The sequence below is a fragment of the Mesoplodon mirus genome, assembly GCF_964341445.2.
Source record: "Mesoplodon mirus genome assembly, chromosome: 6".
In the NCBI taxonomy this organism is placed as follows: domain Eukaryota; kingdom Metazoa; phylum Chordata; class Mammalia; order Artiodactyla; family Ziphiidae; genus Mesoplodon; species Mesoplodon mirus.
In genome coordinates this window covers 45,272,078-45,298,306 of record NC_138982.1, presented here as the reverse complement: position 1 = coordinate 45,298,306, position 26,229 = coordinate 45,272,078, and the positions used below count along the sequence as shown (strand labels likewise).

The 26,229-nt window shown below is 41.9% G+C and overlaps 1 protein-coding gene across 2 annotated transcripts in view; it reads left to right on the top strand.

Moving 5' to 3' along the window:
• Positions 1–26,229, top strand: part of MAP3K13 (mitogen-activated protein kinase kinase kinase 13) — a 177,590-nt gene that overhangs the window by 144,647 nt on the left and 6,714 nt on the right. For both annotated transcript variants that reach the window (XM_082625819.1, XM_082625818.1), the window contains exons 7-13: positions 299–407; positions 9,374–9,483; positions 14,612–14,728; positions 15,419–15,556; positions 19,614–20,400; positions 22,865–22,935; positions 25,657–25,954. In XM_082625819.1, coding sequence (XP_082481945.1) covers positions 299–407; positions 9,374–9,483; positions 14,612–14,728; positions 15,419–15,556; positions 19,614–20,400; positions 22,865–22,935; positions 25,657–25,954 — 1,630 coding nt within the window. The remainder of the gene's footprint in view (positions 1–298; positions 408–9,373; positions 9,484–14,611; positions 14,729–15,418; positions 15,557–19,613; positions 20,401–22,864; positions 22,936–25,656; positions 25,955–26,229) is intronic.

Genomic DNA, 26,229 nt, shown 5'->3' with positions numbered 1-26,229 from the left:
ATAAAGAATTTGGTGTGATATCTTAAAATAATAGGCCTTAGTAAATGATAGCTATCATTACTTTACCAGTCCTAAGGGATAATTATTATAAAACAGATCCTAGAGATTTCCAGTTCATCATTAGAGGTATCTCATAATTACATTTTCCTTTTGCTCTTCAGTACATCAAAACTGCCTGAGACATAGCCACACATGGAGTCAAAAATATTTTTTATAAAGTAGAGTAAAATCTTTATCCTCCTGGACACAACTTCTCAAATGCACAAGTTTTTTGTTTTTTTTTTTTTTTAACTTTTAGGCAGAGTAAACCTCGCAATCGACCTTCTTTTCGGCAGACACTCATGCATTTAGACATTGCATCTGCGGATGTACTTGCCACCCCACAAGAAACTTACTTCAAGTCTCAGGTAAGTCTGGAAACTGTTCCAGGTGCTGCTAAACAGACAGGAAACTCTCAGTGAGAAGGAGTAAGAGTATTCTGATTCTGATAGCAATTATATAACTCTATTCATTGTGAAACAATAATGATGATACCTCACACATGACATTTTTGGAGTTTTTTAAGCCCTTAACATATATTATTCTCTTATTTGAAGACAGCATGTATTAAAATATCATCTTCCTAGTGGGTTCTGGTGAAGTTGTTGGAGAGAAAAGAGGAAAAGAGGATATGAAAACTGTATGTACATACATTTGAATTAGAATTACTGCTGACCTTCATAAAAATATTGCTTTCCTTAAAGTTAGAAAAGCTAAAGTACAGAGGAGGAAAGTTAAATCCCAGAGAGAGCCCGTTGATTCAATTAGGCTTTTCACTAACTTTAAGTGTGTCACTTAGTAACACCAAATAAAATATAATTTAATGTATCTGTTAGCCTTTACTGCATTACTTTCCCAAAACTTATGGCTTAAAACAATAAGCTGTTGTTTAGCTCATGATTCTGTGGGTTTGTAATCTATGCTGGGCGGTTCTTCATTTGGCTTTGACTTGGGCTCACTCACGTGTCTGCAGTCAGTTGCCAGGTTGACTGGGAGGCTGGCCGGTTCCAGATGGTCTCATTCACAAGTCCGGCAATTAGCTGGCTATTAGCTAGAACACCTCTGTTCTCCTCCACGTGGCTTCTTATCCTTCAGCAGGCTAACTTGGACTTGTTCACATGGTCTTCTCAGGGTACCAAATGCAGCAAGAGAGCAAGCCCCAGCGCACACGTGACTCTCCAGCCTGTGTGTGCATTGTGGCTGCTAATGTCTCATTGGCCAATGCAAGTCATGGGCTAACCCAGATTGAGAAATAGATTTCACCTCTTGACAAGAGAATCTGCCATCACATGTTGTAAGGCAGGGTGCATTACTGATAAATTTGTGACCATTAAATAAAAATGCTGTAAATGGCATAAGGATCAGTGGTCTAACCACTGTCAATATGGATAGGGAGTTGTGAGGAATCAGTATACATGAGGTCCTTACTTACCCCTACCACACCCAGGCAATAGCAAAAGGAGTAAAATGGGATGAAACTGTGGCTTTTGAAATAATTGTGATGATCTTAAATTACAGCTTTATGCTTATAGAATTTTAAATATAGTATTACCTAATTTCTTCTCATACAGAAGAAATTTCTTCTCACTTTCCAAAATGAATTTTTGCAAGATGAGTCCCATCTCTGCATTGACTTCCAGTATGATTTCAAAGATTCACTCTCAGAGAATTTCTTCTCAGAGAAGAAATATTATTAACAATTAGTGTCTCAGTCTACTCCTAATAGCCCCCAACTCCAATCGGTGATGAGTTTACCTACCAGGAAAGTATGCATTGAAAGCAAACTGGACTGGGAGGGGCATCATCCCTGGGAGTTAAACAAGTCCTCCAATATGCTTTATTACCTGGCCCAACCAGAGGCTTGGAGTACTTGCTTCTCTGGTGTCTGATAAACAGAGAGATATTCCGCCCATCAGATATTGAGGAATATCTTAATTAAGGAACAAGGTTTTTTCAGTTTCTAAGGAATAATAAATCAGAGACCTTTCCTCTATTGCCTGAAGTTCTAACATGCTATGACCCACAAACTTAGCTCTCCCCACACTGTGTCTTTGAATAGTCTGGCTTGCCCCTATAGTTTTTTAGTGTTTCTGGGGGATTCTTATGTAAGTAAAGTGTTTGATTTTAGAGAAAATAAGAGGATAACTTCATGACATTTCCTATGTTCTTTGATATGCATTCAGGTAAATTCCCTTAGAACTATTAAAACTATTGCCTATCTATATAAATACACGTGGGTATTGGTTGCTGGATTAGAAATCTTTCATATATTTTCTTTTGTTAAGAAGAAGACTTAAGTCCTCTTGTGAAATGAAAGAGAATAATAGTGAGTACTCTCTAGGAAATTTTTCAGACTTTAAGATATGGTTACAATCACAGCGTTGCTTCCTTTACAAGAAAACTATACGTACCACAATTTTAAAAAGCAATTTTTGGTGAGAATACTAAGCCACAAGCCATTGAGAGTATAACTGTACATACTTGGAAGACATCAAATTCTAAACAGATTCTACTTGTGTGCTCCCAGAATATCACTTCTGAAGCCAGTGCCACACTTTCTGAGTACCCACCATATATATAAAACACTGTGTAGTACAATTAAGTCCCCACAGTTGGTATCCTTACTTGTGTAAATTCACTTTTATTAATCTACGCAGCATTAAGATTAAACTCAGAGAAGGTTCTCTGAGAGCAAGAGTATGAAAAGGAGAGGAAGGGGAGGAGAAGGAATGGAAGGGAAAAACAGTGCATTGGACATCTTTTAATATTCATAAATTCTACCACATTTTTCTCCCAGCATAAAATTTTACCTCTCCTTAAATAGTTCAAAATACCCTTGCTAGTTCCTAGAATCTTTCGGGCATTTACAAGCTGATTTGTTTCTGGGTCTGAAATTCAGACTATCTCTGGCTAATGATAATAAAGTATTGGGTTGTCCAAAAAGTTCGTTTGGGTTTTTCCCGAATGAAAACCCATCTTACGGAAAAACCCGAATGAAATTTTTGGCCAACCCAATATTTATGGACTAACGAGGGAGGTACTGGGAAAAGTAACAGATTTTGAGCCTAAACCCCTGTCCTGTGACCTTGGATAAGTCACTAAATTTCCCTAAACCTCAGCTTACTCATCTAAACAATGAGGATAACCATATCTTCCCTTCCTTGTGGAGTTTTGGTGAGGATCAAATAAGATAATAAACATGAAAGTGCATTATAAACTGTAAAGAACTGTTTTATTGTTAAGATATTATTATTCACCTCCCACAAAGCTATAAATATTAAGCCTCCTTGGAGGTGTTACATTCTGGATACTTTTTCTTTCTTTTTTTAAGACCCATTTATCCTTGTTTTTATTATTAGAAATGGGAAAATGGTTATTTACTGGTTGCTAATTATAAAGAAGATGGGTTGCTATTTGAGGAATGGTATTTAATATATGTGAGAAGCACTGGTCTTTGAGTCTGGGGACCTGGATTCTGGTCACCATTACACCATTAATGTGGATGAGTAATTGGATGCCACTGGGCCTCTATTTTCCCACATATAAAATAGATGTAGCAGTGTCTGCCATATATCTCAGACATGTTATAAAAATCTAATAACTAAAGTCCTTGGTATTTGCTGCTACTATAAAAAGGAAAAAGTTACATAGGAAGCTAGAAATAAAATTACCTAGGACATCTCAAACTCTAATTGGGAATTTAAGATTGAAGGTTTTTTTAAGTCACGTTATTCTGTATAATCTACAAACATAAAATACATCCTTTTTTACTTGTAGAGTTTGATGTGTTTTGGCAAATATATACACCACAAACAAGACACAGAACATTTTCATCATTCCAATTTTCTCCACGTCCTTTTGTATCCAGTCCCTTCCTCCCAGCCCCAGTCCTTGCTAAAAAGATATCTGTCTTCTATTCCTATGGTTTTGTATTTTCCAGAATGTCATATAAATGGAATAATATGTAGGCTTTTGTGCCTGTCTTCGTTCACTTAGCATAATGCATTTGAGATTTGTCTATGTGGTGGTACATATCAATAGTTCATTCCTTTTATTGCTGAGTATATGCCACTGTAGAGATTCTGGGTACTTTTTCTGATGAACTCCTGAGATGGATAAGATGGCAGCTAGGGAGCTCCATCCACAATTAAATTCCTATTTAAATTAAATTCCTATTTAATTCCACAATTAAATAGGAATTAATTGTGTTTTGACTTTATCCTCCCCCAGTGGGCAAGAACTAGTTTTTTAGCACATAGTTTTGCTTTTTGATAGCACTTTTATACCTGCAGCCTCGCCTCCTGCCTGCTGACAAAACCCTTTCCTCATCAGTCATCCATCAATGGTTATTAGCTGGTGGTCACCACCTTCCCCCAGAACTGTCAGTCAAGAGTGCTGACAAGAGCCCAGCTGACTCCTTCCTGAGAGAAAATGCTTCATCTGTTTCTCATCAACAGCACATGTATAAGGAAGCAGCATATATAGAACAGATGAACAAAGCAACCAATTTCAGTACAATATTAGATTCTGCCAAAGCTATTGCTTCATTCCTAGACAATAACCCATTTCTCCAAGTAGGCAATTATTGCTCCTGGTATGCAATTACATTTGGTATGAGTCTTTAGAAAACATTTTAGCCTGGTCCCAGATCCCAGCTGCTAGGTACGTCACGTGCCCTGCTTCTGAGCTCTTCCACAACCCTCTGTCTTTGCACCATTCTAGTTTCCTTTTGAGTGCCACCACCCAGAAATTCAGGGGCTGGGAGTTGCAGAGACAGATAGCTCATTATAGGGACAGACTCTTCTACATTAAGAGTAATTTCATCGGGGGCTTCCCTGGTGGCTCAGTGGTTGAGAATCTGCCTGCCAATGCAGGGAACACGGGTTCGAGCCCTGGTCTGGGAAGATCCCACATGCCGTGGAGCAACTAGGCCCATGAGCCACAACTACTGAGCCTGAGTGTCTGGAGCCTGTGCTCCGCAACAAGAGAGGCCACGATAGTGAGAGGCCCACACACCGTGATGAAGAGTGGCCCCCACTCGCTGCAGCTAGAGAAAGCCCTCGCACAGAAACGAAGACCCAACACAGCCAAAAATAAAAATAAATAAAATAAATTTTAAAAAAAATAGTAATTTCATCATGAGCAAGTAGGCGCTTAGGCACAAGCTGGTCACGTATGTGGGGAGACAGTAAAGAGGACTCGTGCCAATCAAGATTTGGACTTGACAACCTCTAAGACCTTTCTGACTCAGAGTCTATGTTTTCCCACTACTTAGCCTGTCAACATCCTGCTTCTCTATTCCTCAAGCTAGGCTGGAGCTGGCTCAACTTCTTTTTTTACTTTGTAAAAATTGTGGTAAAATATATATAAAATTTGCCATTTTAACCATTTTTAAATATACAGTTCAGTGGCATAAATTACATTCACAATGTTATAAAACTGTCACCATTATCTATTTTCAAAAATTTCTCACTACCTCACTAAGCAATAACTTCCCATTCTGTCTTCCCCACAGACCCTGGTAATCTCTGTTCTACTTTCTATCTCTATGAATTTGCCTATTCTAGATAGTTCATGGAAGTAGAATCATACAATAGTTGTCTTTTTGTGTCAGGTTGGTTTCATTTAGCATGTTTTCAAGGTTTATCTATGTTGTAGCATATGTCACAACTTCATTCCTTTTTATGACTGAATAATATTCTACTTATGGATATACCCTATTTTATTTATCCATTGATATATTAATTCAGCTTCATTTTGACACTTATATTATGAGAGAGAAGAGAAGCAAGGTTTGGGTACAAGAGCTTCAGTCTACTGATTGAATAACTGAAAGACTGGAGAAGACAAAAACCTTCTAGATGTTACAGCCTTTCCCAGGCCTTATCTGGGATATAAAGAGGATTCCATTCATGACAAGAACCCAACTGTCACTGTATTTTTCCCTTACCTGCTTACACAGGACTTAAATACCTTGTGAAGCACTCCGTACTCCCTCCCTCCACCCTACATGCAGTTTGGGGGAATCCCCAGTAACGAGTCAGGGGGATCTCAAACAGCCTCATATTAATGTCTGCCCTACTTTCCGGTGACTCTGGCTGGAACAGCACTCTTCCACCAAGCATCTGCTGGGTATTACTTTATTGGTTAGTACTGTTTTCTGCTGAAAGGCTGCAGTCCCCAGCTGGCATCCAGTGGATGCTGCCTTATCCTTAAGGCACTGCCATCACCCACCAGTAGCTGCTATTTTTTGCAGTTACTGAAGCTCTGGACTTCTCCATATTCCAAAGTTGCACATTGTTCTGTTTATGCAATGAATTGTTCCTTTCCCTGTTGAGTTACATTTTGTTAAAGGTCACAGAATAGTGCTGATTATGGCCCAAATTTTTACAGGTATTAGTGGAACAAATGGGAAATGCCTCTCCACTCCTATGTTGATGGCTTTGTTATAGGTCAAGATCACACAGGATTCCTTCTTCCCTTATGTTTTCTTTCAGAGACTCCTTAATCTCTGTGCAAATTGGCTTCACCTCCCATGCCCACCTCCATTTCTTAGTTATGCCCAGAAATGTCTAAATTGCACATTAAGTGCAAATTGGAACATTAAGTGCAAATTGGAACTCCTATTACATAAAGATTCTCCTATTACATTCTCCTATTACATAAAGATTCTAAGTATAGTGATGGAACTCCAAAATTACCATCTACCTGTAACACAGGTAGATGTGTTACAGGGAAATCTTCTTTTGGGAAATCTACTTTCTTAATAAGTTTCAATCTTGAGAAGGTTTTCTTTAAGTTTCACATTCCCATAAGCTAGATGTCAGGAGGTTTATTTCCTCTAGAATTTAAAAAAATCCGATCTGTGATATCTGATTCCTCACTGCCAGAGGAAGGTATTCCTTTTCCTGGTCCCTTCTTTAAGTGTTGGAGTAGAATCTACTGACATGTTTTTCACAAAAGAGGATCCTTTAAGGCCCACATTTGGCCCTCTCCCTTATCCTTCTTAGGTCCAACAACTCTTGATTTTCATCTTTGGCCTCTTAAAGCTCAAATGCTCTTCCTACTTCATGACTTTGATCTGATGGCTGAGAGAACAGCATTACCTGGGGCTCAGCCAAACCTGCATTTACTGCTTAGATACAGTCAAAGACTGTTACCAAACAATGGACAGTGTGTTCTAGATCTCAGCTCTTTGATGACGTTGTCTGTCAGGTTTGATGCCCGAAAGTCAACTGACTAACAGAAATATCTCCCCAATGGTCAGTCAACATATATATATGTGAAGATCTAATGTATTATAAACAGAGAAGTAGGATGACCACTTTCTAAATAATTGCAATATAATTTCCTCTATAAAAATAAATGAAGGGGCTTCCCTGGTGGCGCAGTGGTTGAGAGTCCGCCTGCCGATGCAGGGGATACGGGTTCGTGCCCCGGTCCGGGAGGATCCCACATGCCGCGGAGCGGCTGGGCCCGTGAGCCATGGCCGCTGAGCCTGCGCGTCCAGAGCCTGTGCTCCGCAACGGGAGAGGCCACAACAGTGAGAGGCCCGCGTACCGCAAAAAAAAAAACAAAAACAAAAATAAATGAAGGACTTCCCTGGCGGTCCAGTGGTTGAGACTTTGCCTTCCAGTGCAGGGGATGTGGGTTCGATCCCTGGTTGGGGAGTAAGATCCCACATGCCTCGTGGCCAAAAAAACAAAATGTAAAACAGAAGCAATATTGTAGCAAATTCAATCAAGACTTTTTTAAAAAATGAGAAACAGCAAATTTGGGGAGAAATTTCTGTAACTTCACAACTACTTAAGCATAACTTCTTCCATGATCTAGAGAGGTCATTTTTAACATGAATCTAAAAGTAGGGCTTCCCTGGTGGCGCAGTGGTTGAGAATCTGCCTGCTAATGCAGGGGACACGGGTTCGAGCCCTGGTCTGGGAGGATCCCACATGCCACAGAGCAACTAGGCCCGTGAGCCACAACTACTGAGCCTGTGCGTCTGGAGCCTGTGCTCCGCAACAAGAGAGGCCGCGATAGTGACAGGCCCGTGCACTGCGATGAAGAGTGGCCCCCGCTTGCCACAACTAGAGAAAGCCCTCGCACAGAAATGAAGACCCAACACAGGGAAAAATAAATAAATAAATAAATATTTAAAAGTAATAGAATAGCTCTAGAAGAAGATGATACAATTAGAAACATTTGGTTACATGTCTAGCCTTCACTAGAAATTATTTTAGATAATCTCATTAGCTTCTTGGGATAGTAGTGTGTACATAATTTGAGGAAGCGTCTCCTTTAGCTGCTTTTCCAGAAATGGTCTGTAGACGATATTCCTGCAGAGATGTTCCTACTTCCTAAAATTTAGATAAAATTGGTCTGAAATTCCATGCCCTATGGAAAGTCCAATGTCCTTTTTAATACTTCTGTGAATTCCTGGGAGATTTCTAATTTCATGGACACTTTGACTCTGTTTGCTTGGGCCCCCATTCCTGCCATCTTTTGGTTGTTCCTTTATCTTTTTCCTGTCTTTGACCTAAGCATGAAGTTCAGCACCTTTCCTTGATTTAAAAAAACAAAACAAAACAAATAAAAACACTCATCCAAAGTCAAGGTGAATGTCAGAGGCTTTACTAAAGGTTTAGGAAATTGGAAGAGGCTTACATTTTGAACAACTTAAATCACACATTAGATATCCAACCCTCTCCTAAAATTTTTGTCAGACTACTAAAATGTTTGGCCATGCTCTTTCTCCTCCTCCCCCTTCTCTCTTTTCTTTTCTTTCCCCCACCTCCAAATTCTCATATAATTCCCCATATTTTTATCCCCAACTCCTGCTGTTCATGCCCCTTGGATCTTCTATTCCAAATATTTTCTCAAGATATTTTCATAAACAAAGACTACGAGGAATTCTGGGCCAAATGTAAAGATGATCATATTGTCACTGACACATGCTTGTAGCATATGGTTATCAGAGCTGTTCTTTCTAGCCAGGCTCTCTCAGCCACCATCCTGACTTAAAATTGAGCTCTTTTGTTCCAGAGATGATGGCTAGCGTGCCAGCTGTGATGTTTCTTATGGCTAGTACTGAAAGAAAATTAGAAAAGACAGCACTGAGTACTGGACTAAATACAGACAATGGGGTGAGGAGTGGGGTGGGGTGTGCAGATACACTAGCATGAGGTATTTTGCTATCAAATAACATGTATTGAACATCTATTCTATAAGGCTCTTTAGTAGACGCATACAGGGGGGAAAATCTTGTACATGATCCTATGGTTATATCAGGGATGAAAACTCCTGGACTGTTAACAAAATCTAATTTGTCCTTGCCTAGGCTGAATGGAGAGAAGAAGTAAAAAAACACTTTGAGAAGATCAAAAGTGAAGGAACTTGTATCCACCGATTAGATGAAGAACTGATTCGAAGGCGCAGAGAAGAGCTCAGGTCAGCTGATGTCTCCTACTTCACCTCTTCTCATTCCCAGGTCTTCAGATGTTAGCAGGAACCCTTGTTGTGAATCATTTCATTTTCTACACACCTTGCACTCCTGCTGGTTATTGTTATTCTCTTTAAAAGTTGGTCCTCCTTTATATCACTTTTTTATCGTCTCCCCCCCACCTCTGTTATCCTCCTTTATTATATCTCTGCAACAAAGATTCCTGGAGCAATGCTATTTGTTTATTCAGCCGCTGTCCTAGGTAACATGAAAGGTCAGAAGTTTATAAGATGTAGTCCCTGGCCTCAAGACGCTTTTAATCGGGCTTCCCTGGTGGTGCAGTGGTTGAGGGTCCGCCTGCCAGTGCAGGGGACGCGGGTTCGTGCCCCGGTCCGGGAAGATCCTACATGCCGCGGAGCACCTGGGCCTGTGAGCCATGGCCACTGAGCCTGCGCGTCCGGAGCCTGTGCTCTGCAACGGGAGAGGCCACAACAGTGAGAGGCCCACGTACTGGAAAAGAAAAAAAGATGCTTATAGTCTATCAAGGGATAGAACACATGTTCTCAGATAACCACTAGATTAGACAGGATCTGTAGTGTAGATAAGTATAAATGAGTGATGAGTGATCGTGCTTTAACTGCATATTTCCCTTAACATATATTATACTGTATTCTTATTAAGATATTGCCAGTACTGCATAGACAAAGGCTGTAAATTATACATAAATTGCATTCAGTTTTATCTGTAGCCCTCCTGGCTATCCTATATGGCTGGATATGACCCTTAACAATCAACTAAGTGGAAAACTTGGATTTCCCATCTCCCACTCACTCTTTTTTTTTTTATTTTTTTTTTATTTTTTATTTTATTTTATTTTATTTTTTTATTAGTTTCTGCTTTATAACAAAGTGAATCAGTCATACATATACATCTGTTCCCACATCCCTTCCCTCATGCATCTCCCTCCCTCCCACCCTCCCCATCCCACCCCTCCAGGCGGTCACAAAGCACCGAGCTGATCTCCCTGTGCTCTGCGGCTGCTTCCCACTATCTATCTACCCTACGTTTGGTAGTGTACATATGTCCATGCCTCTCTTTCGCTTTGTCACAGCTTACCCTTCCCCCTCCCCATATCCTCAAGTCCATTCTCAAGTAGGTCTGTGTCTTTATTCCCGTTTTACCCCTAGGTTCTTCATGACATTTTTTTTTTTTAATTCCATATATATGTGTTAGCATACGGTATTTGTCTTTCTCTTTCTGACTTACTTCACTCTGTATGACAGACTCTAGGTCTATCCACCTCATTACAAATAGCTCAGTTTCATTTCTTTTTATGGCTGAGTAATATTCCATTGTATATATGTGCCACATCTTCTTTATCCATTCATCCGATGATGGACACTTAGGTTGTTTCCAGCTCCGGGCTATTGTGAATAGAGCTGTGATGAACATTTTGGTACATGTCTCTTTTTGAATTATGGTTTTCTCAGGGTATATGCCCAGTAGTGGGATTGCTGGGTCATATGGTAGTTCTATTTGTAGTTTTTTAAGGAACCTCCATACCGTTCTCCATAGTGGCTGTACCAATTCACATTCCCACCAGCAGTGCAAGAGTGTTCCCTTTTCTCCACACCCTCTCCAGCATTTATTGTTTCTAGATTTCTTGATGATGGCCATTCTGACTGGTGTGAGATGATATCTCATTGTAGTTTTGATTTGCATTTCTCTAATGATTAATGATGTTGAGCATTCTTTCATGTGTTTGTTGGCAGTCTGTATATCTTCTTTGGAGAAATGCCTATTTAAGTCTTCTGCCCATTTTTGGATTGGGTTGTTTGTTTTTTTGCTATTGAGCTGCATGAGCTATTTATAAATTTTGGAGATTAATCCTTTGTCAGTTGCTTCATTTGCAAATATTTTCTCCCATTCTGAGGGTTGTCTTTTGGTCTTGTTTATGGTTTCCTTTGCTGTGCAAAAGCTTTGAAGTTTCATTAGGTCCCATTTGTTTATCTGTGTTTTCATTTCCATTTCTCTAGGAGGTGGGTCCAAAAGGATCTTGCTGTGATTTATGTCATAGAGTGTTCTACCTATGTTTTCCTCTAAGAGTTTGATAGTTTCTGGCCTTACATTTAAGTCTTTAATCCATTTTGAGCTTATTTTTGTGTATGGTGTTAGGGAATGATCTAATCTCAAACTTTTACATGTCCCTGTCCAGTTTTCCCAGCACCACTTATTGAAGAGGCTGTCCTTTCTCCACTGTACATTCCTGCCTCCTTTATCAAAGATAAGTTGGCCATATGTGCGTGGGTTTATCTCTGGGCTTTCTATCCTGATCCACTGATCTATCTTTCTGTTTTTATGCCAGTACCACACTGTCTTAATTACTGTAACTTTGTAGTATAGTCTGAAGTCAGGGAGCCTGATTCCTCCAGCTCCGTTTTTCATTCTCAAGATTGCTTTGGCTATTCGGGGTCTTTTGTTTTTCCAAACAAATTTTGAAATTTTTTGTTCTAGTTCTGTGAAAAATGCCAGTGGTAGTTTGATAGGGATTGCATTGAATCTGTAGATTGCTTTGGGTAGTAGAGTCATTTTCACAATATTGATTCTTCCAATCCAGGAGCATGGTATATCTCTCCATCTATTTGTATCGTCTTTAATTTCTTTCATCAGTGTCTTATAATTTTCTGCATACAGGTCTTTTGTCTCCTTAGGTAGGTTTATTCCTAGATATTTTATTCTTTTTGTTGCAATGGTAAATGGGAGTGTTTTCTTGATTTCATTTTCAGATTTTTCATCATTAGTGTACAGGAATGCCAGAGATTTCTGTACATTAATTTTGTATCCTGCTACTTTACCAAATTCATTGATTAGCTCTAGTAGTTTTCTAGTAGCATCTTTAGGATTCTCTATGTATAGTATCATGTCATCTGCAAACAGTGACAGCTTTACTTCTTCTTTTCCAATTTGGATTCCTTTTATTTCCTTTTCTTCTCTGATTGCTGTGGCTAAAACTTCCAAAACTATGTTGAATAAGAGTGGTGAGAGTGGGCAACCTTGTCTTGTTCCTGATCTTAGTGGAAATGGTTTCAGTTTTTCACCATTGAGGACAATGTTGGCTGTGGGTTTGTCATATATGGCCTTTATTATGTTGAGGAAAGATCCCTCTATGCCTACTTTCTGCAGGGTTTTTATCATAAATGGGTGTTGAATTTTGTCGAAAGCTTTCTCTGCATCTATTGAGATGATCATATGGTTTTTCTCCTTCAACTTGTTAATATGGTGTATCACATTGATTGATTTGCGTATATTGAAGAATTCTTGCATTCCTGGAATAAACCCCACTTGATCATGGTGTATGATCCTTTTAATGTGCTGTTGGATTCTGTTTGCTAGTATTTTGTTGAGGATTTTTGCATCTATGTTCATCAGTGATATTGGCCTGTAGTTTTCTTTCTTTGTGACATCCTTGCCTGGTTTTGGTATCAAGGTGATGGTGGCCTCGTAGAATGAGTTTGGGAGTGTTCCTTCCTCTGATATTGTTTGGAAGAGTTTGAGAAGGATGGGTGTTAGCTCTTCTCTAAATGTTTGATAGAATTCGCCTGTGAAGCCATCGGGTCCTGGGCGTTTGTTTGATGGAAGATTTTTAATCACAGTTTCAATTTCAGTGCTTGTGATTGGTCTATTCATATTTTCTATTTCTTCCTGAGTTAGTCTTGGCAGGTTGTGCATTTCTAAGAATTTGTCCATTTCTTCCAGGTTGTCCATTTTATTGGCATAGAGTTGCTTATAGTAATCTCTCATGATCTTTTGTATTTCTGCAGTGTCAGTTGTTACTTCTCCTTTTTCATTTCTAATTCTATTGATTTGAGTCTTCTCCCTTCTTTTCTTGATGAGTCTGGCTAATGGTTTGTCAATTTTGTTTATCTTCTCAAAGAACCAGCTTTTGGTTTGGTTGATCTTTGCTATCGTTTCCTTCATTTCTTTTTCATTTATTTCTGATCTGATCTTTATGATTTCTTTCCTTCTGCTAGCTTTGGGGGTTTTTTGTTCTTCTTTCTCTAATTGCTTTAGGTGCAGGGTTAGGTTGTTTACTCGAAATGTTTCCTGTTTCTTAAGGTGAGATTGTATTGCTATAAACTTCCCCCTTAGAACTGCTTTTGCTGCATCCCATAGGTTTTGGGTCGTCGTGTCTCCATTGTCATTTGTTGCTAGGTATTTTTTAATTTCCTCTTTGATTTCTTCAGTGATCACTTCGTTATTGAGTAGTGTATTGTTTAGCCTCCATGTGTTTGTATTTTTTACAGATCTTTTCCTGTAATTGATGTCTAGTCTCATAGCATTGTGGTCGGAAAAGATACTTGATACAATTTCAATTTTCTTAAATTTACCAAGGCTCGATTTGTGACCCAAGATATGATCTATCCTGGAGAATGTTCCATGAGCACTTGAGAAAAATGTGTATTCTGTTGTTTTTGGATGGAATGTCCTATAAATATCAACTAAGTCCATCTTGTTTAATGTATCATTTAAAGCTTGTGTTTCCTTATTTATTTTCATTTTGGATGATCTGTCCATTGGTGAAAGTGGGGTGTTAAAGTCCCCTACTATGATTGTGTTACTGTCGATTTCCCCTTTTATGGCTGTTAGTATTTGCCTTATGTATTGAGGTGCTCCTATGTTGGGTGCATAAATATTTACAATTGTTATATCTTCTTCTTGGATCGATCCCTTTATCATTATGTAGTGTCCTTCTTTGTCTCTTCTAATAGTCTTTATTTTAAAGTCTATTTTGTCTGATATAAGAATTGCTACTCCTGCTTTCTTTTGATTTCCATTTGCATGGAATATCTTTTTCCATCCCCTTACTTTCAATCTGTATGTGTCTCTAGGTCTGAAGTGGGTCTCTTGTAGACAGCATATATATGGGTCTTGTTTTTGTATCTATTCAGCCACTCTGTGTCTTTTGGTCCCACTCACTCTTGTCTGAGTCTTTGCATTGGACAAGGGAGTCTTAAATTTGGAGGGCCGTTGGGCAAATGCTTTTGAGATAAACCATCCTGTTCTTGTTTCATTAGAGCTGACCTTAGCTCTCCCTCACATTCATCAGCTTCACTGATTCCGTGTTTTCTTTGATAGGCATGCTTTGGATATTCGTGAGCACTATGAGAGAAAACTTGAGCGGGCTAATAATTTATACATGGAGTTGAGTGCCATCATGCTGCAGCTAGAAATGCGGGAGAAGGAGCTAATCAAGTATGTATCCAGACCACTGTGTCCTGACTGATTTGGGTCTATCCATTGGCTAAAATGTACTACTCTTCCAGGTTGCTGCTACTCAGAACTGGCAGCTATTTTATTTGTCCACCCAGCATTCCTTAGGGCATGTGCCGGGCACAGGTCCCCGCCCCGGTGAGGCTTACAGCTGAGTGGAGTTGCCACAGAGCTGGTTCTAGGGGACTATGCGCTTGACAAGCCTTTGCAACTTCAACCTGCCGAATGGCTTAGGAAAGGGGTCCTCATTTCAAGAAGAGCTTGGTGTGGATGCATGGGAGCTTACTGCCCCCTGGGGAAGTAAGGCAGCTGCTGCAAGTGGTTCAGGGTATTCCTGAGAATGGTGAGAAACCCTGGGGTCCTGACTAAAACAGCAGCTGCTGAAAATAAGTAGGACTTCAGCCACTGCTTTGTGTCTCATGAGGCATGTTGGGGACAGGAAGGTTGGCCTCCAAGTCCTTCTGCGACCTGAAGAAAAAAATGAAGTCAGGTTAGTTTGAATTTTTTTTTTTTTTTTCCTTTTTAACCTGAAGAGCCTCCTTGCTATTCTTCAGATAGCCTTTATCTGTTAAGTTTGGCCAGAATCTCTGGGTGGAGTTAACCTGTGAAAACATTCTGCCCATCTTTTCTGTCTGCGGTGACTGAGACGTAGCTTTTTCTGTCATTCTTCAGGCGTGAGCAAGCAGTGGAGAAGAAGTATCCTGGGACCTACAAACGGCATCCTGTCCGTCCAATAATCCACCCTAATGCCATGGAGAAACTCATGAAGAGGAAAGGTGTGCCTCACAGACCTGGGATGCAGGCCAAGCGGTGAGCACCTGTACTGACCTGATATTCAGATGAATGGGGAAACATGCCCCTAAAATACATGATCAGATGATGGTGGGTGTGGCCACACGGTACCACGTCGTCAGCGCACTTGCCTCTAGATATGGCCTAGGCAGGTGGGAGAGAGTGTGTCATGGACTCCAGGAATCTAGTTTTTACTGTCTGAGGCATTGATTTTTATTACCTTAGCATGGAATAGTGAAAAGAGAAATGAACTGGGGGCCAAACAGACCTGGATTCAAATCCTGGCTCTGCGTCTTAGAAGCTGTGTGATTTGGATCATGTCACTTGACCACTCTCAACCCCATGGGTAAAACGGTGTAACTATAGTACGTGAGATTTCTTTTTCTTTTTTTGACCCCTGGTGCACAGAATTGAGTTCACCATAATTCTTGATTTATGCAACATTGGTCCATGCATGTCCCACTTTTATTTATTCATTTAGTTAGTTCTTTTTAATAATGTAATAAGCGCCTGTAAATCCACCACCAAAAACAAAAGCAGGCACTTTGATAATTATCTGTGTCTAACTATATAGCTCCCCTCATCCCACTCCTGTGTGGAACTTTCGTGAGGTTTAAATAAGACAACGTGTGAAATCACCTAGGAAATCATAGTTGCTCAAAAAAAAATGGGTTTTTTAATTGCTTTAAAAGATGCCCTTTCCCCTAATTATAACACATTTTCCTTATATTAGTTTAATTTTAGAATGCTCTTCCAGTCAGTTTTTATTACCAGACTCTGCTAGAGCCTCATTCCTCCCAAGGAATGGAGCGTTGACCCTATCCTAAATTAAAGCAAAAGAAGGAAATATCCCTTAACCTGGGTTGTAGACCCAGCAGTGAGCTAAATGCCGTAAGAATAAAGACAGTGAGAAAATGCAAACCAAGCGTGTGTTTTAAGGCTTTCAGAACAGTGACCATTCCAGCACAGCATGACTAACGTAAATCTAAACTACTGAGGGATAACTACATGGATTAATTCCAGTTTTGCTTTTACTTACCATGCCTGACCATCTTCTGGTCAAGCTCTGAGAAGTTGTTTTCAGTTGGCACCTGGCAAAACCTTCCAGGAATCCCAGCACCTCTCTTCTTTTAGTGTACAAACGAGGCACAGACTTCACCTGCTGGCTCCTCCCTGCGGTCTTCAGACAGTTAAAACAAAGAGCACTTTGGGAGAAAATAGTACTGTTTAATTTTTCACAGTGTGAGCTTGTGTTTACTTTTATTTTGCCTGTGAGAAATGCATTTGAAAGAGTTGGCAGCACCAGTAGATGCTTAGTCAATGAGCTGAACTTGTCTGGAAAGGCAACCCGGAGTAGGTATTAGAGCTGCAGAGAGTTATGCTTTCAGTTGATTGCCCCTTGAAGGATTTATGTTTCAGATTACTTGGACAGTCCAGTGATTATGGAGTCAGAAGGCCAATGCTCACTGAGGCGATCAGAGAGGAGAAACCATCCACTATCCTTTAGCCTTGGTTTCTGTTTGTGTTTAGTTAGGGACTGAAAAGAGAGTCAGGAGTTCAGTGATGGATCCACCAAGCCCATCAGAAGTGAGTATAGTCTAATAAGATAACCTAAATACTTCATAATATGGAGAAGCTTGGAATGGAGGAAGAACTATTGCTTGGTGTCCAAAAACTTGGCTTCAAGTTGTGAGTTTTGCCATTTACTAGCTTTGTGAGAGACACAAGCCAGCTAACCTCTCTGATCCCTCAGTGCCCTCATCTGTAAAATGGATATTGTAATGGCAGGAAACTTGTGTTTTATATATTGTAAATTGCTTTGTCAACTGTGAAGTGCTGTCTCAGCGTTATTCTTGGATTTTTGCACGGCCAGGTTCAATAAACACAGCCTTTACTTGACTTAGTGGCACTTTCACCATAGCTTTCTTTTAGATCCCGCCATAGCCAGTACTGTGTAAGTATTGATAGATGCCCTAACTGGGCCTTGGAGGGCTCTCTTTCCTCAATAAAAAGCCCCAGGACCTCCTCGATCCAGATGCCTTCTGTGCCACAAGTTGGCCAGCTGACCGCAAAGCTGTGAATCCGAGACAGGAAGATGCTGACAGCAGCACAGTACCCTACCCGCCTCATCATAAACCAGTTATACCTGGAACTTCTGTGCGAAGACAAGCCTTTAACTGAACTTCTCCTGAAAGAGAAGAAAACCCATCTCCTATTGCCTGATGCCTACTGATTTCCTGCGAGGCTCTTCAAAAGGTAGTCCTTAGTTCAGCATCATCTGAGAGCGTGGCTGCTAAATGCAGGCTCTTAGGCCCCATCCCAGACCCATGCAGTCATTTCAACAAGCTCCCAAGTGATTTGTACACACCTTCAAGCTGTATTCTGTCTGTCCAACAAGCCAGACTGTCAAGTAGGAGAGACTTCTTGTCTGGATTCTAATAATACTGAGCTGTGAGACCAGGAGCCACTTTGGCTGGATTTTGGGTTCTTCACCACATAGGATGAAGGCAGGACTGCATCTGTGGTTTCCTTACAAGGTCTGGGACCCCCTAGGGCCTGAACAGAGGTGTCTCTGAGGCCACTGCGGGGGTAAAGAGGACAAGGAGGGGGAGCCCCACGGGGAGGGGCTTCTGCTCTCCCTCCTCTCTTCAGCTGTTCTACTATATCTGGGTTTGGGTTTTTTAAGATATAATTGACATATAACATTATATTAATTTCAGGTGTACAGCATAATGATTCAACATATGTGTATATTACAGAATGATCACCACAATAAGTTTGGTTAACATCTATCACCACACATAGTTACAAATTTTTTTTCCTTGTGACGAGAACTTTTAAGATGTACTCTCTTAGCAAATTTCAAATATACAATACAGTATTATTAACTGTAGTTACCATGCTGTACATTACATCCCATGACTTATTTATATCATAGTTGGAAGTTTGTACCTTTGACCTCCTTCACCTGTATCGCCCACCCCCATTCCCACCCCCACCTCTGGCAGCCACTAATCTGTTCTCTTACTGTATCTATTTTATATATTGGGTTTCTCATAATTCATTTGAGTAAAGGATTCTGTCGTTTTAAAAAAAAAAAAAAAAAAAAGAGTTTGTGTCTGTCTGGTCCAAAAGAAGGGTGGGGCTACTCTTTGGGGGGAAGGAGGTAGCGATACTACCTGGCATCCTAGAGTCTCTGCCCTGAATCAGTTCTTCAGTTCAGAAATCATTTATTGGTTGCCTGTGTGCCTTGGTGTTGGCGTGTGTAAGGTTTACCTGCAGGCTCTGGGTTCCTCCTGCACGTGAGCCACGTGACTAGCCCAGTGGGCTCCTCCCTTTAGGAACATGGTAGAATACCAGGGTCGTTCCACATGAGCCCTTCTCTTACTGGCTCTACGCAACCTCCTGGGCTCTCTGTTAATTCCCCCTGTCTACTGCCACCCCCTTCGGCCCCTTCCTGAAACATTTATTGAGTACCTATTGTGAGCAAGACTCCTTGCTAGTGTCCTCCACATGCAAAGGTGGATATGACTTAGTAGCAGCCCTCAAAGGGACCATGTCTAGACGAAACTCCCTGAATTTAGCCTCTTGTCTAATTAACTGAGGTTTCCTTCTCTGGTCCCCGACCTCTGCCCTTTGTGATCCCTTGTGGGATCCATCACCAGACAGATTTCTGATTGTAAGCAAACACCCATACCTGTGCCTTGGCATATTGGCACCAAGCTGAGAGCTGATACTATGAGGAAGAGGTCAAGAAGCCTGTAGGGTAAAATTAGAATTTAAAGGAGATTGAGTACTCAGCTAGTGAGGTACAGAATAAAATCCAGAAGGAATAAAGGGAATCCTCTGTAAGTGGACATCAGGTTGTTTCTAGCTTTCTGCTATTTTAAACAATGCTTTAACATAACATCTTCCAACGTACATCTTTGTGCACATCCGTTATCTCCACTGGATAAATCCCTGTGTATGTAACTGCTGATTCAAAGATTTTGTGTATTTTAAGGCCTGGGATACATTTCCCCAAACTTGAATGTGTCTTCATGTGTTTAAAACCAAACTTGTTCTTTTCTACCAGGCCAGATCTGTTGAGATCTGAAGGTATCCCCAGTGTGGAAGTGGCTCCCACTGCATCCCCTTTGTCCGGAAGTCCTAAAATGTCCACCTCCAGCAGCAAGAGCCGATATCGGAGCAAACCACGCCACCGCCGCGGGAGTAGCCGAGGCAGCCAGAGTGACTTTGCGGCGATCTTAAAAAGCCAGCCAGCCCGGGAAAATTCACCCCATCCCACTTACCTGCACCAGGCTCAATCCGAATACCCTTCTCCGCATCACCATAGTCCTCTGCAGCAGCAACACCAGCAACCCCCTCCTGCCACGTCTCAGAGTCACCGTCCCAGACTCGATATGCACGGACAGGACGTTGCAACCTGCGCCAACAACCTGAGGTATTTTGGCCCCGCGGCGGCCCTGCGGAGCCCACTCAGCAGCCATGCTCAAAGACAGATGCCTGGCTCCAGCCCTGACCTCATCTCCACGGCCGTGGCAGCAGATTGCTGGAAAAGTTCTGAGCCCGACAAGGGCCAGGCTGGCCCCTGGGGCTGTTGTCAGGCTGACCCCTATGACCCCTGCCTCCAGCACAGGCCAGAACAGCATGGGTCCTTAGACATCCCCTCTGCCGAGCCCGTGGGGAGGAACCCCAACCTTTTCAAGCCACCAGCACACAATCCCCTCTCGGAAAATGCCCAAGGTTCTGAGAAAATGGAAGAAAAGGAATTCAGCGGCTGTGGGTCTGCATCATCCCTCAACACCTCTCATCACATCACCCCCCCAGCGCTACCTCGAAAAACAAGGCCCCTTCAGAAGGTAAGGTGTGATGACAGCCACGGTGTGTGTCACTGCCTTCAAGGAATGTCAGAGCCTGTCATATTCTATGCAGTATAAAACGTACATAAAAAATATGCATTTTGTAAAAGGATGAGATAACAAAAGCATAAATAGCAGTTTATTTACTTTTAATACTTTCCACACTGCCTAAGTGATGGACTAAGGAATACACTTTGGAAACTCCTGAGTCAGGGGACTGATTCAAATGTAGATAATTTATCAATAGAAAAATAGCCATATGTTAGCAACGTGTCATCAAAATAGTTTGGAATCTGCTACTCTAGACTAGTCCTAAGGGATGTAGCAAGAAGGAAGGCTCCCGTTCTAAAACATGTTTGGGAAACAGTATTCTCTGTCCCCTCTTGGAGCTTCCTAAGCTCACATTAACAAATCCTAGGCTTTGAGAAATCATGCAATAACCTTGTTTAATCCAGCACTTCCCTCACCTATTTGACCATATTGCCTTTTTAAAATAACATCTATTAATCCCCCATGGAACTAGCTTTCTTCACAGTATCGCCTTAATTAATAACCATCATGATCCAGCTGGTTCTCAGTCACTGAAACCTGTTCCTCTCCTCCTCGCCCACTGGCTGCCTGTGGTTTATTAGCTGGGAGGCGGGCTACCTCTCCTACCTTGTGGGTAAGAGCCCAAACTTGGGAGTCAGACCTGAGTTCAAAGCCAGGCTCTTCCACTTATTACCTTTATGAACATCGGTTTCTAATCTATGAAATGGGGCTAATAGTGGACTCTGTCTCGTTGGTCGATGAGAAGATTAAATGAGTTAATACACATAAAGCATTTAGAACAGGACCTGGCAGGTAGCAACCTTCCAAAAATGTGAGCTCATCTTGCTAATGTGTTAAAAATAACACTATGTATGAAAAGTATTTAGCACAGAGAAAACACCCACTCAATTTTAACTATTGTTTCATATCATCATCGTTCATCAGAAGTTCAGTTGAAGGAATGAAAATGTCTAAAATGTAAATGAGTATGTTTTGGTCAACTAGGCATTTACTAGAAAAGAAGTTGAAGCTGAAGGCCACTGTCTCAGAACTATATTTCTTCCTCCACATACAGTGCTGCTATTGACTGAGGTTTCCCAGAAATAAATTGTGTTTCAGGTAGTGCAGTGGATTTGGCCTAAGTCAGTCTCTGCTCCTCTGACCCCTAAAGCCAATAACGTAATTTTTTGGTAAAAACTTTATTGAGATACAATTCACATACCACACAGTTCTCCCATTTAAAGTGTATAACTGAATTCTTTCTCTCAAGTTGTGCAGCCATCACCACAACTAATTTTAGAATATTTCCATCACCCCAAAAAGAAACCCTGCACCCTTTAGCAATCACCCCATTCCCCTGTCCCCTCCCAAGTAACGTGTATCTCTGAACCATCCTGATGCCATTTTGAGGCATCTGTGGGTCTGCAGGCCACGGAACACACCCCTTCTACTTCTGGCCTCACTAAAACCACACTCCCACAGAGCAGCTCAACTTCTCTCTGCTGAGATACACTCCCAGGGGTCTTCTAGGGGGACGTGTTCATCTCCACAGTCAGGATAACTCCATCCCTGTCTTTCCTACTCAAAAAAGCACATCAGAATACAAATGGGTAAAAGTGATGGACTGTCAGAACTGACTTTAAAGGTAAGTTATCCTCAATTTTTGGTACAGTTATTTGGACCCACTTACCCACCTCACAAGGGATTGTAGTAATCCCATGCATTAATGACAGCTGATCTGAAGTGGGGCTGTTCCTATGCCCTGGAAGGGAAATGGAATCTTCCCTCACAGGGAAGATCATGTTCTCAGATGGGACACTTACCCACCCTTCCAGATCAACCACAGAGCCCCAGCAATGATGAGGCCTCAGATGTCCCAACCAGAGTTCTCTTATCTGTGCCCACATGCTGACTCAGTCGTGTGCTAAGCACCTACCTTGTATGCAGTGTTGTATTAATGGTGGAGGAGGAATACAGTACAACGAGATGGGGTCTGACCCTAAATAATGTATGTCTTAGTAGTAGAGATGATGTAAGCATGATAACTATAATATTAGTGAAAAGGTGATTGGTACATAAAAGGGGAAAAAAGTAGTTGTTGGGCTTTGAAGAACTGAAAGATCACCTCTTATTGGAGTCTCTGTATCAGAACCTAGAACCACAAGTGACAATGGTTACAAGAGACCACCCCAAAATCCAAGACCTCTTCTCCGGTTTCCCCCCTTCAAGTTCAGGGCCTTTCATCATGGACACCCAGGGAAAGTTGCTAAATGAATGAAGAGATATATGTTTAAAAATGACAGCAAGCTACCACTCAATGCCTTTGATGAAAATTAAATCTTTTACAGGGACTGTGCGTGTGTGTGTGTGTGTGTGTGTGTGTGTAAGAGAGAGAGAAAGAGAAATAAGACTCTTCCCTCCTTGTTCTCCTCAGAGTGGAGATGACTCCTCTGAAGAGGAAGAAGGAGAAGTAGATAGTGAAGTTGAATTTCCACGAAGACAGAGGTAAAACCAATAAACAAATGTGATTGCCTTCAGTGTAATCAGGGAAAATCCTGAGTTTGCCCTCTGGTTCGATCACAGGCCGCTTTCTAACAGCCAGCTTATAGGGAAGTTGGAACCTACCATTGCCCATTTTGGCAGCTGGCTATGCAGAGCAGATTCTAGTTTACCCAAATTCACTAGATAGGAACTGCAAGATGGGGAAAATAAATATGGATTCAAGGTTATAATTGACAATATAGTGGGCAGTTTATGAGAGATGGCTGTGCTGTTTTATGGGTAATTTTACTGATTTCTAGTATACCTCCCTATATTAGTCTGCTCAGGCTGCCATAACAAAATACTACAGACTGGGTGGCTTAAACAATGGAAATTTACCTCTCCCACTTCTGGAGGCTGGGAAGTCCAAGTCCAAGGTTCCTGGTGAGAACTCTCTTCCTGGCTTACAGACAGCAGCCTTCTTGCTGTGTGCTCACATGGTGGGGGAGAGAGAGAGAGATCTTCATCTTATAAGGCCACAGTCCTGTCAGATTAGGGCCCCACCCATATGACCTCATTTAACCTTAATTACCTCTTAAAGACCCTCTCTCCAGATTCAGTCACATTGTAGGTAAGGCTTCAACATATGAATTTTGGGAGGATGCAATTAAATCCACAGCACTCTCCATGCCTTGGATTTTATACCTCAAATTAAGTATAATAAAATGAGTCGAGTCCTCCTTCAACCCATCCTTAGAAATAGCTTCCTGCCTAGCCAGCAATAATAACTTTGCTTATAGGACTAAAGAAGGACCACACCCCTCATTTCTAGAATTAAGAGCTGCCCTTTTGTAGAAGTATGGAAGGTAGTTTTCCTCCCAGGAGGCCTTTTCTGCTACTAGGCATCTGTTTTTGAAGAGGAAGCCATTAAGAATCCCCCAGGAAGGTTTGTCTACCTACCCAGAAACAGGAATTTCCTAAAACCAAGGGACTTCTAGTACTTTGGTAAATTGTACTCTGGGTCCCTATGCTGTACACAAAATTGAAATCTGTTCTCATCCCCTGAGCTATTCCTACCACATTGCCATTGCTGTCTTGTTGTTTCCTTGGACGCTGTATTTTCTCCTATGCAGGGACACTGAGCCCGAATAAAATGTCTTTTCATCCTCTGACCTCATTCTACAGGCATCACAATTATGTTACTTCCAGCTTTTGTTCCTATGACCACCATTAATTCAGCCCACCTGATGGCTTCCCACCTTTCTTTCTTGCTATGATGCAAAATTTTGGTTTTACCTCACGGTTTTGCTTTTAATATTATAACATTCTTCTCTCTGTCTCCCTTCTGCATTACCAGACTTTCTTTCTTTCTCTCTTTCTCTCTTCGTTGGATCTTCATTGCTGCACGTGGGCTTTCTCTAGTTGCGGTGCGCAGGCTTCTCATTGCAGTGGCTTGTTGCAGAACACAGGCTCTAGGCGCGCAGGCTCAGTAGTTGTGGTGCATGGGCTTAGTTGCTCCGCGGCATATGGGATCTTCCCGGACCAGGGCTCAAACCCGTGTCCCCTGCATTGGCAGGCGGATTCTCAACCACTGCACCACCAGGGAAGCCCCTGGATTACCAGCCTTGAGAAGGTGTGAATCCTACTTTAACTTCCGTTTCCCACATGGGCTTCCTCCATCTGGCCTCTTTTCATGTGTCCTTGATGCCACCCCTGCCCCCAGCCCATCACCTGGCCTGCCCATCAACCAAACTCAGATCATATGCCATCAAAATCCCTTTGTACTAAGAAATACAGAAAGATCAGACAATGACAGAGGGAAAGGGCAGTCTTCTTTTTTCTTATTTGTTTTGTTTGTTAAGTCAGCGTAAGCTAACAGTATTCTTATTTACTAGGCTTCTTGCAAACAATGGAAAAGAAATGAGGAACTTTTGTAAATCCCCTCCCCCCACCCCAGGAGCTTTGCCTCATCAGAGCTAAACCCAGATGTTACCTGGAATGAGCCAGCAACTGGCTGGGCAGCGCCCACAGCCACAGAGTGAATGTTCCTTCCAAGCACATTTCTGTTGGGGGTCAGCCTTCCGGGCCACTCTGCCCCATGAGAAATGACCCACCATGCCCAGGCAGGTAGAGATGGACATGGCGGCACGTGAGCAGACCTGGCCCGAGCCCAGCTCTGCTGTGTGGCCTTGAACAAGTCACTTCCCTTCTCTGCCTCCAGTTTTCTGCTCTGGGAGAGGAGTCAGACCAGAGACTCTCCAAAGTCTCTTTCACCCTTGAGAACCTAGGTGGTTGATTCTCTGTGTATAAGAAGCATACTCTCAATGTGAACATTTCCATACCACACAGGTGTACACAGTGTCATTAGACCAGCTGATTTTCTCAAAGACCAGCGGTAGCCATCAGTTTTGGAGCGTTGTGTGGAGCCACATAAACATATAAAACAAACAAAGCTCAGATTTCTCTCTCTGTTGCTTTAAACAGTTTCCACCTTTTGGGATTTGACTCTCCCTCAGGGGCAGGAAAAAAAACTAGATCACCTCCCACCAAGGCTGTGACTGACAGACAAGGAAAGGAAAGTAAGGACTTCCCTGGCGATCCAGTGGTTAAGATTCCACGCTTCCACTGCAGGGGGCGTGGGTTCGATCCCTGGTCAGGGAACTAAGATCCCGGGGCATGCCAAAAAAAAAAAAAGGAAAGTAGCCGTTCCCGGGACTAAGTTCCTCTGGTTCTTTGTGGTTCTAGGCCCCATCGCTGTATCAGCAGCTGCCAGTCGTATTCAACCTTTAGCTCTGAGAATTTCTCTGTATCTGACGGAGAGGAAGGAAATACCAGTGACCACTCAAACAGCCCTGAGGAGTTAGTGGATAAACTTGAAGACCGCCTGGCAGAGAAGCTAGATGACCTGCTGTCCCAGACGCCAGAGATCCCCATTGAGATATCCTCGCATTCAGACGGGCTGTCTGACAAGGAGTGTGCTGTGCGCCGTGTGAAGACGCAGATGTCTCTGGGCAAGCTGTGTACGGAGGACCGTGGCTATGAGGTGGGGGCTTCTCCTCCCTTCTCCTCTCATCACTCTTCCCTTCCTGGAGCTCTTTGGGTTAGAATATGCTCAAGTCCCTAGGGCCTTTACAGTCATCGTCTAGTATATAAGATAAAACAACTGCCTCCATGAAGTCAGTAGAAGTACAGAGATAACAGAGCCCCCCAAAATGGGGGCAGTTCTTCCAAAGGAAGCACAAACACGGAACTGCTGAGGAACCCTTCATTCCAAGATTTCACTCAAGCATCACTTCCGACCCCATCTCCCAACCTGGT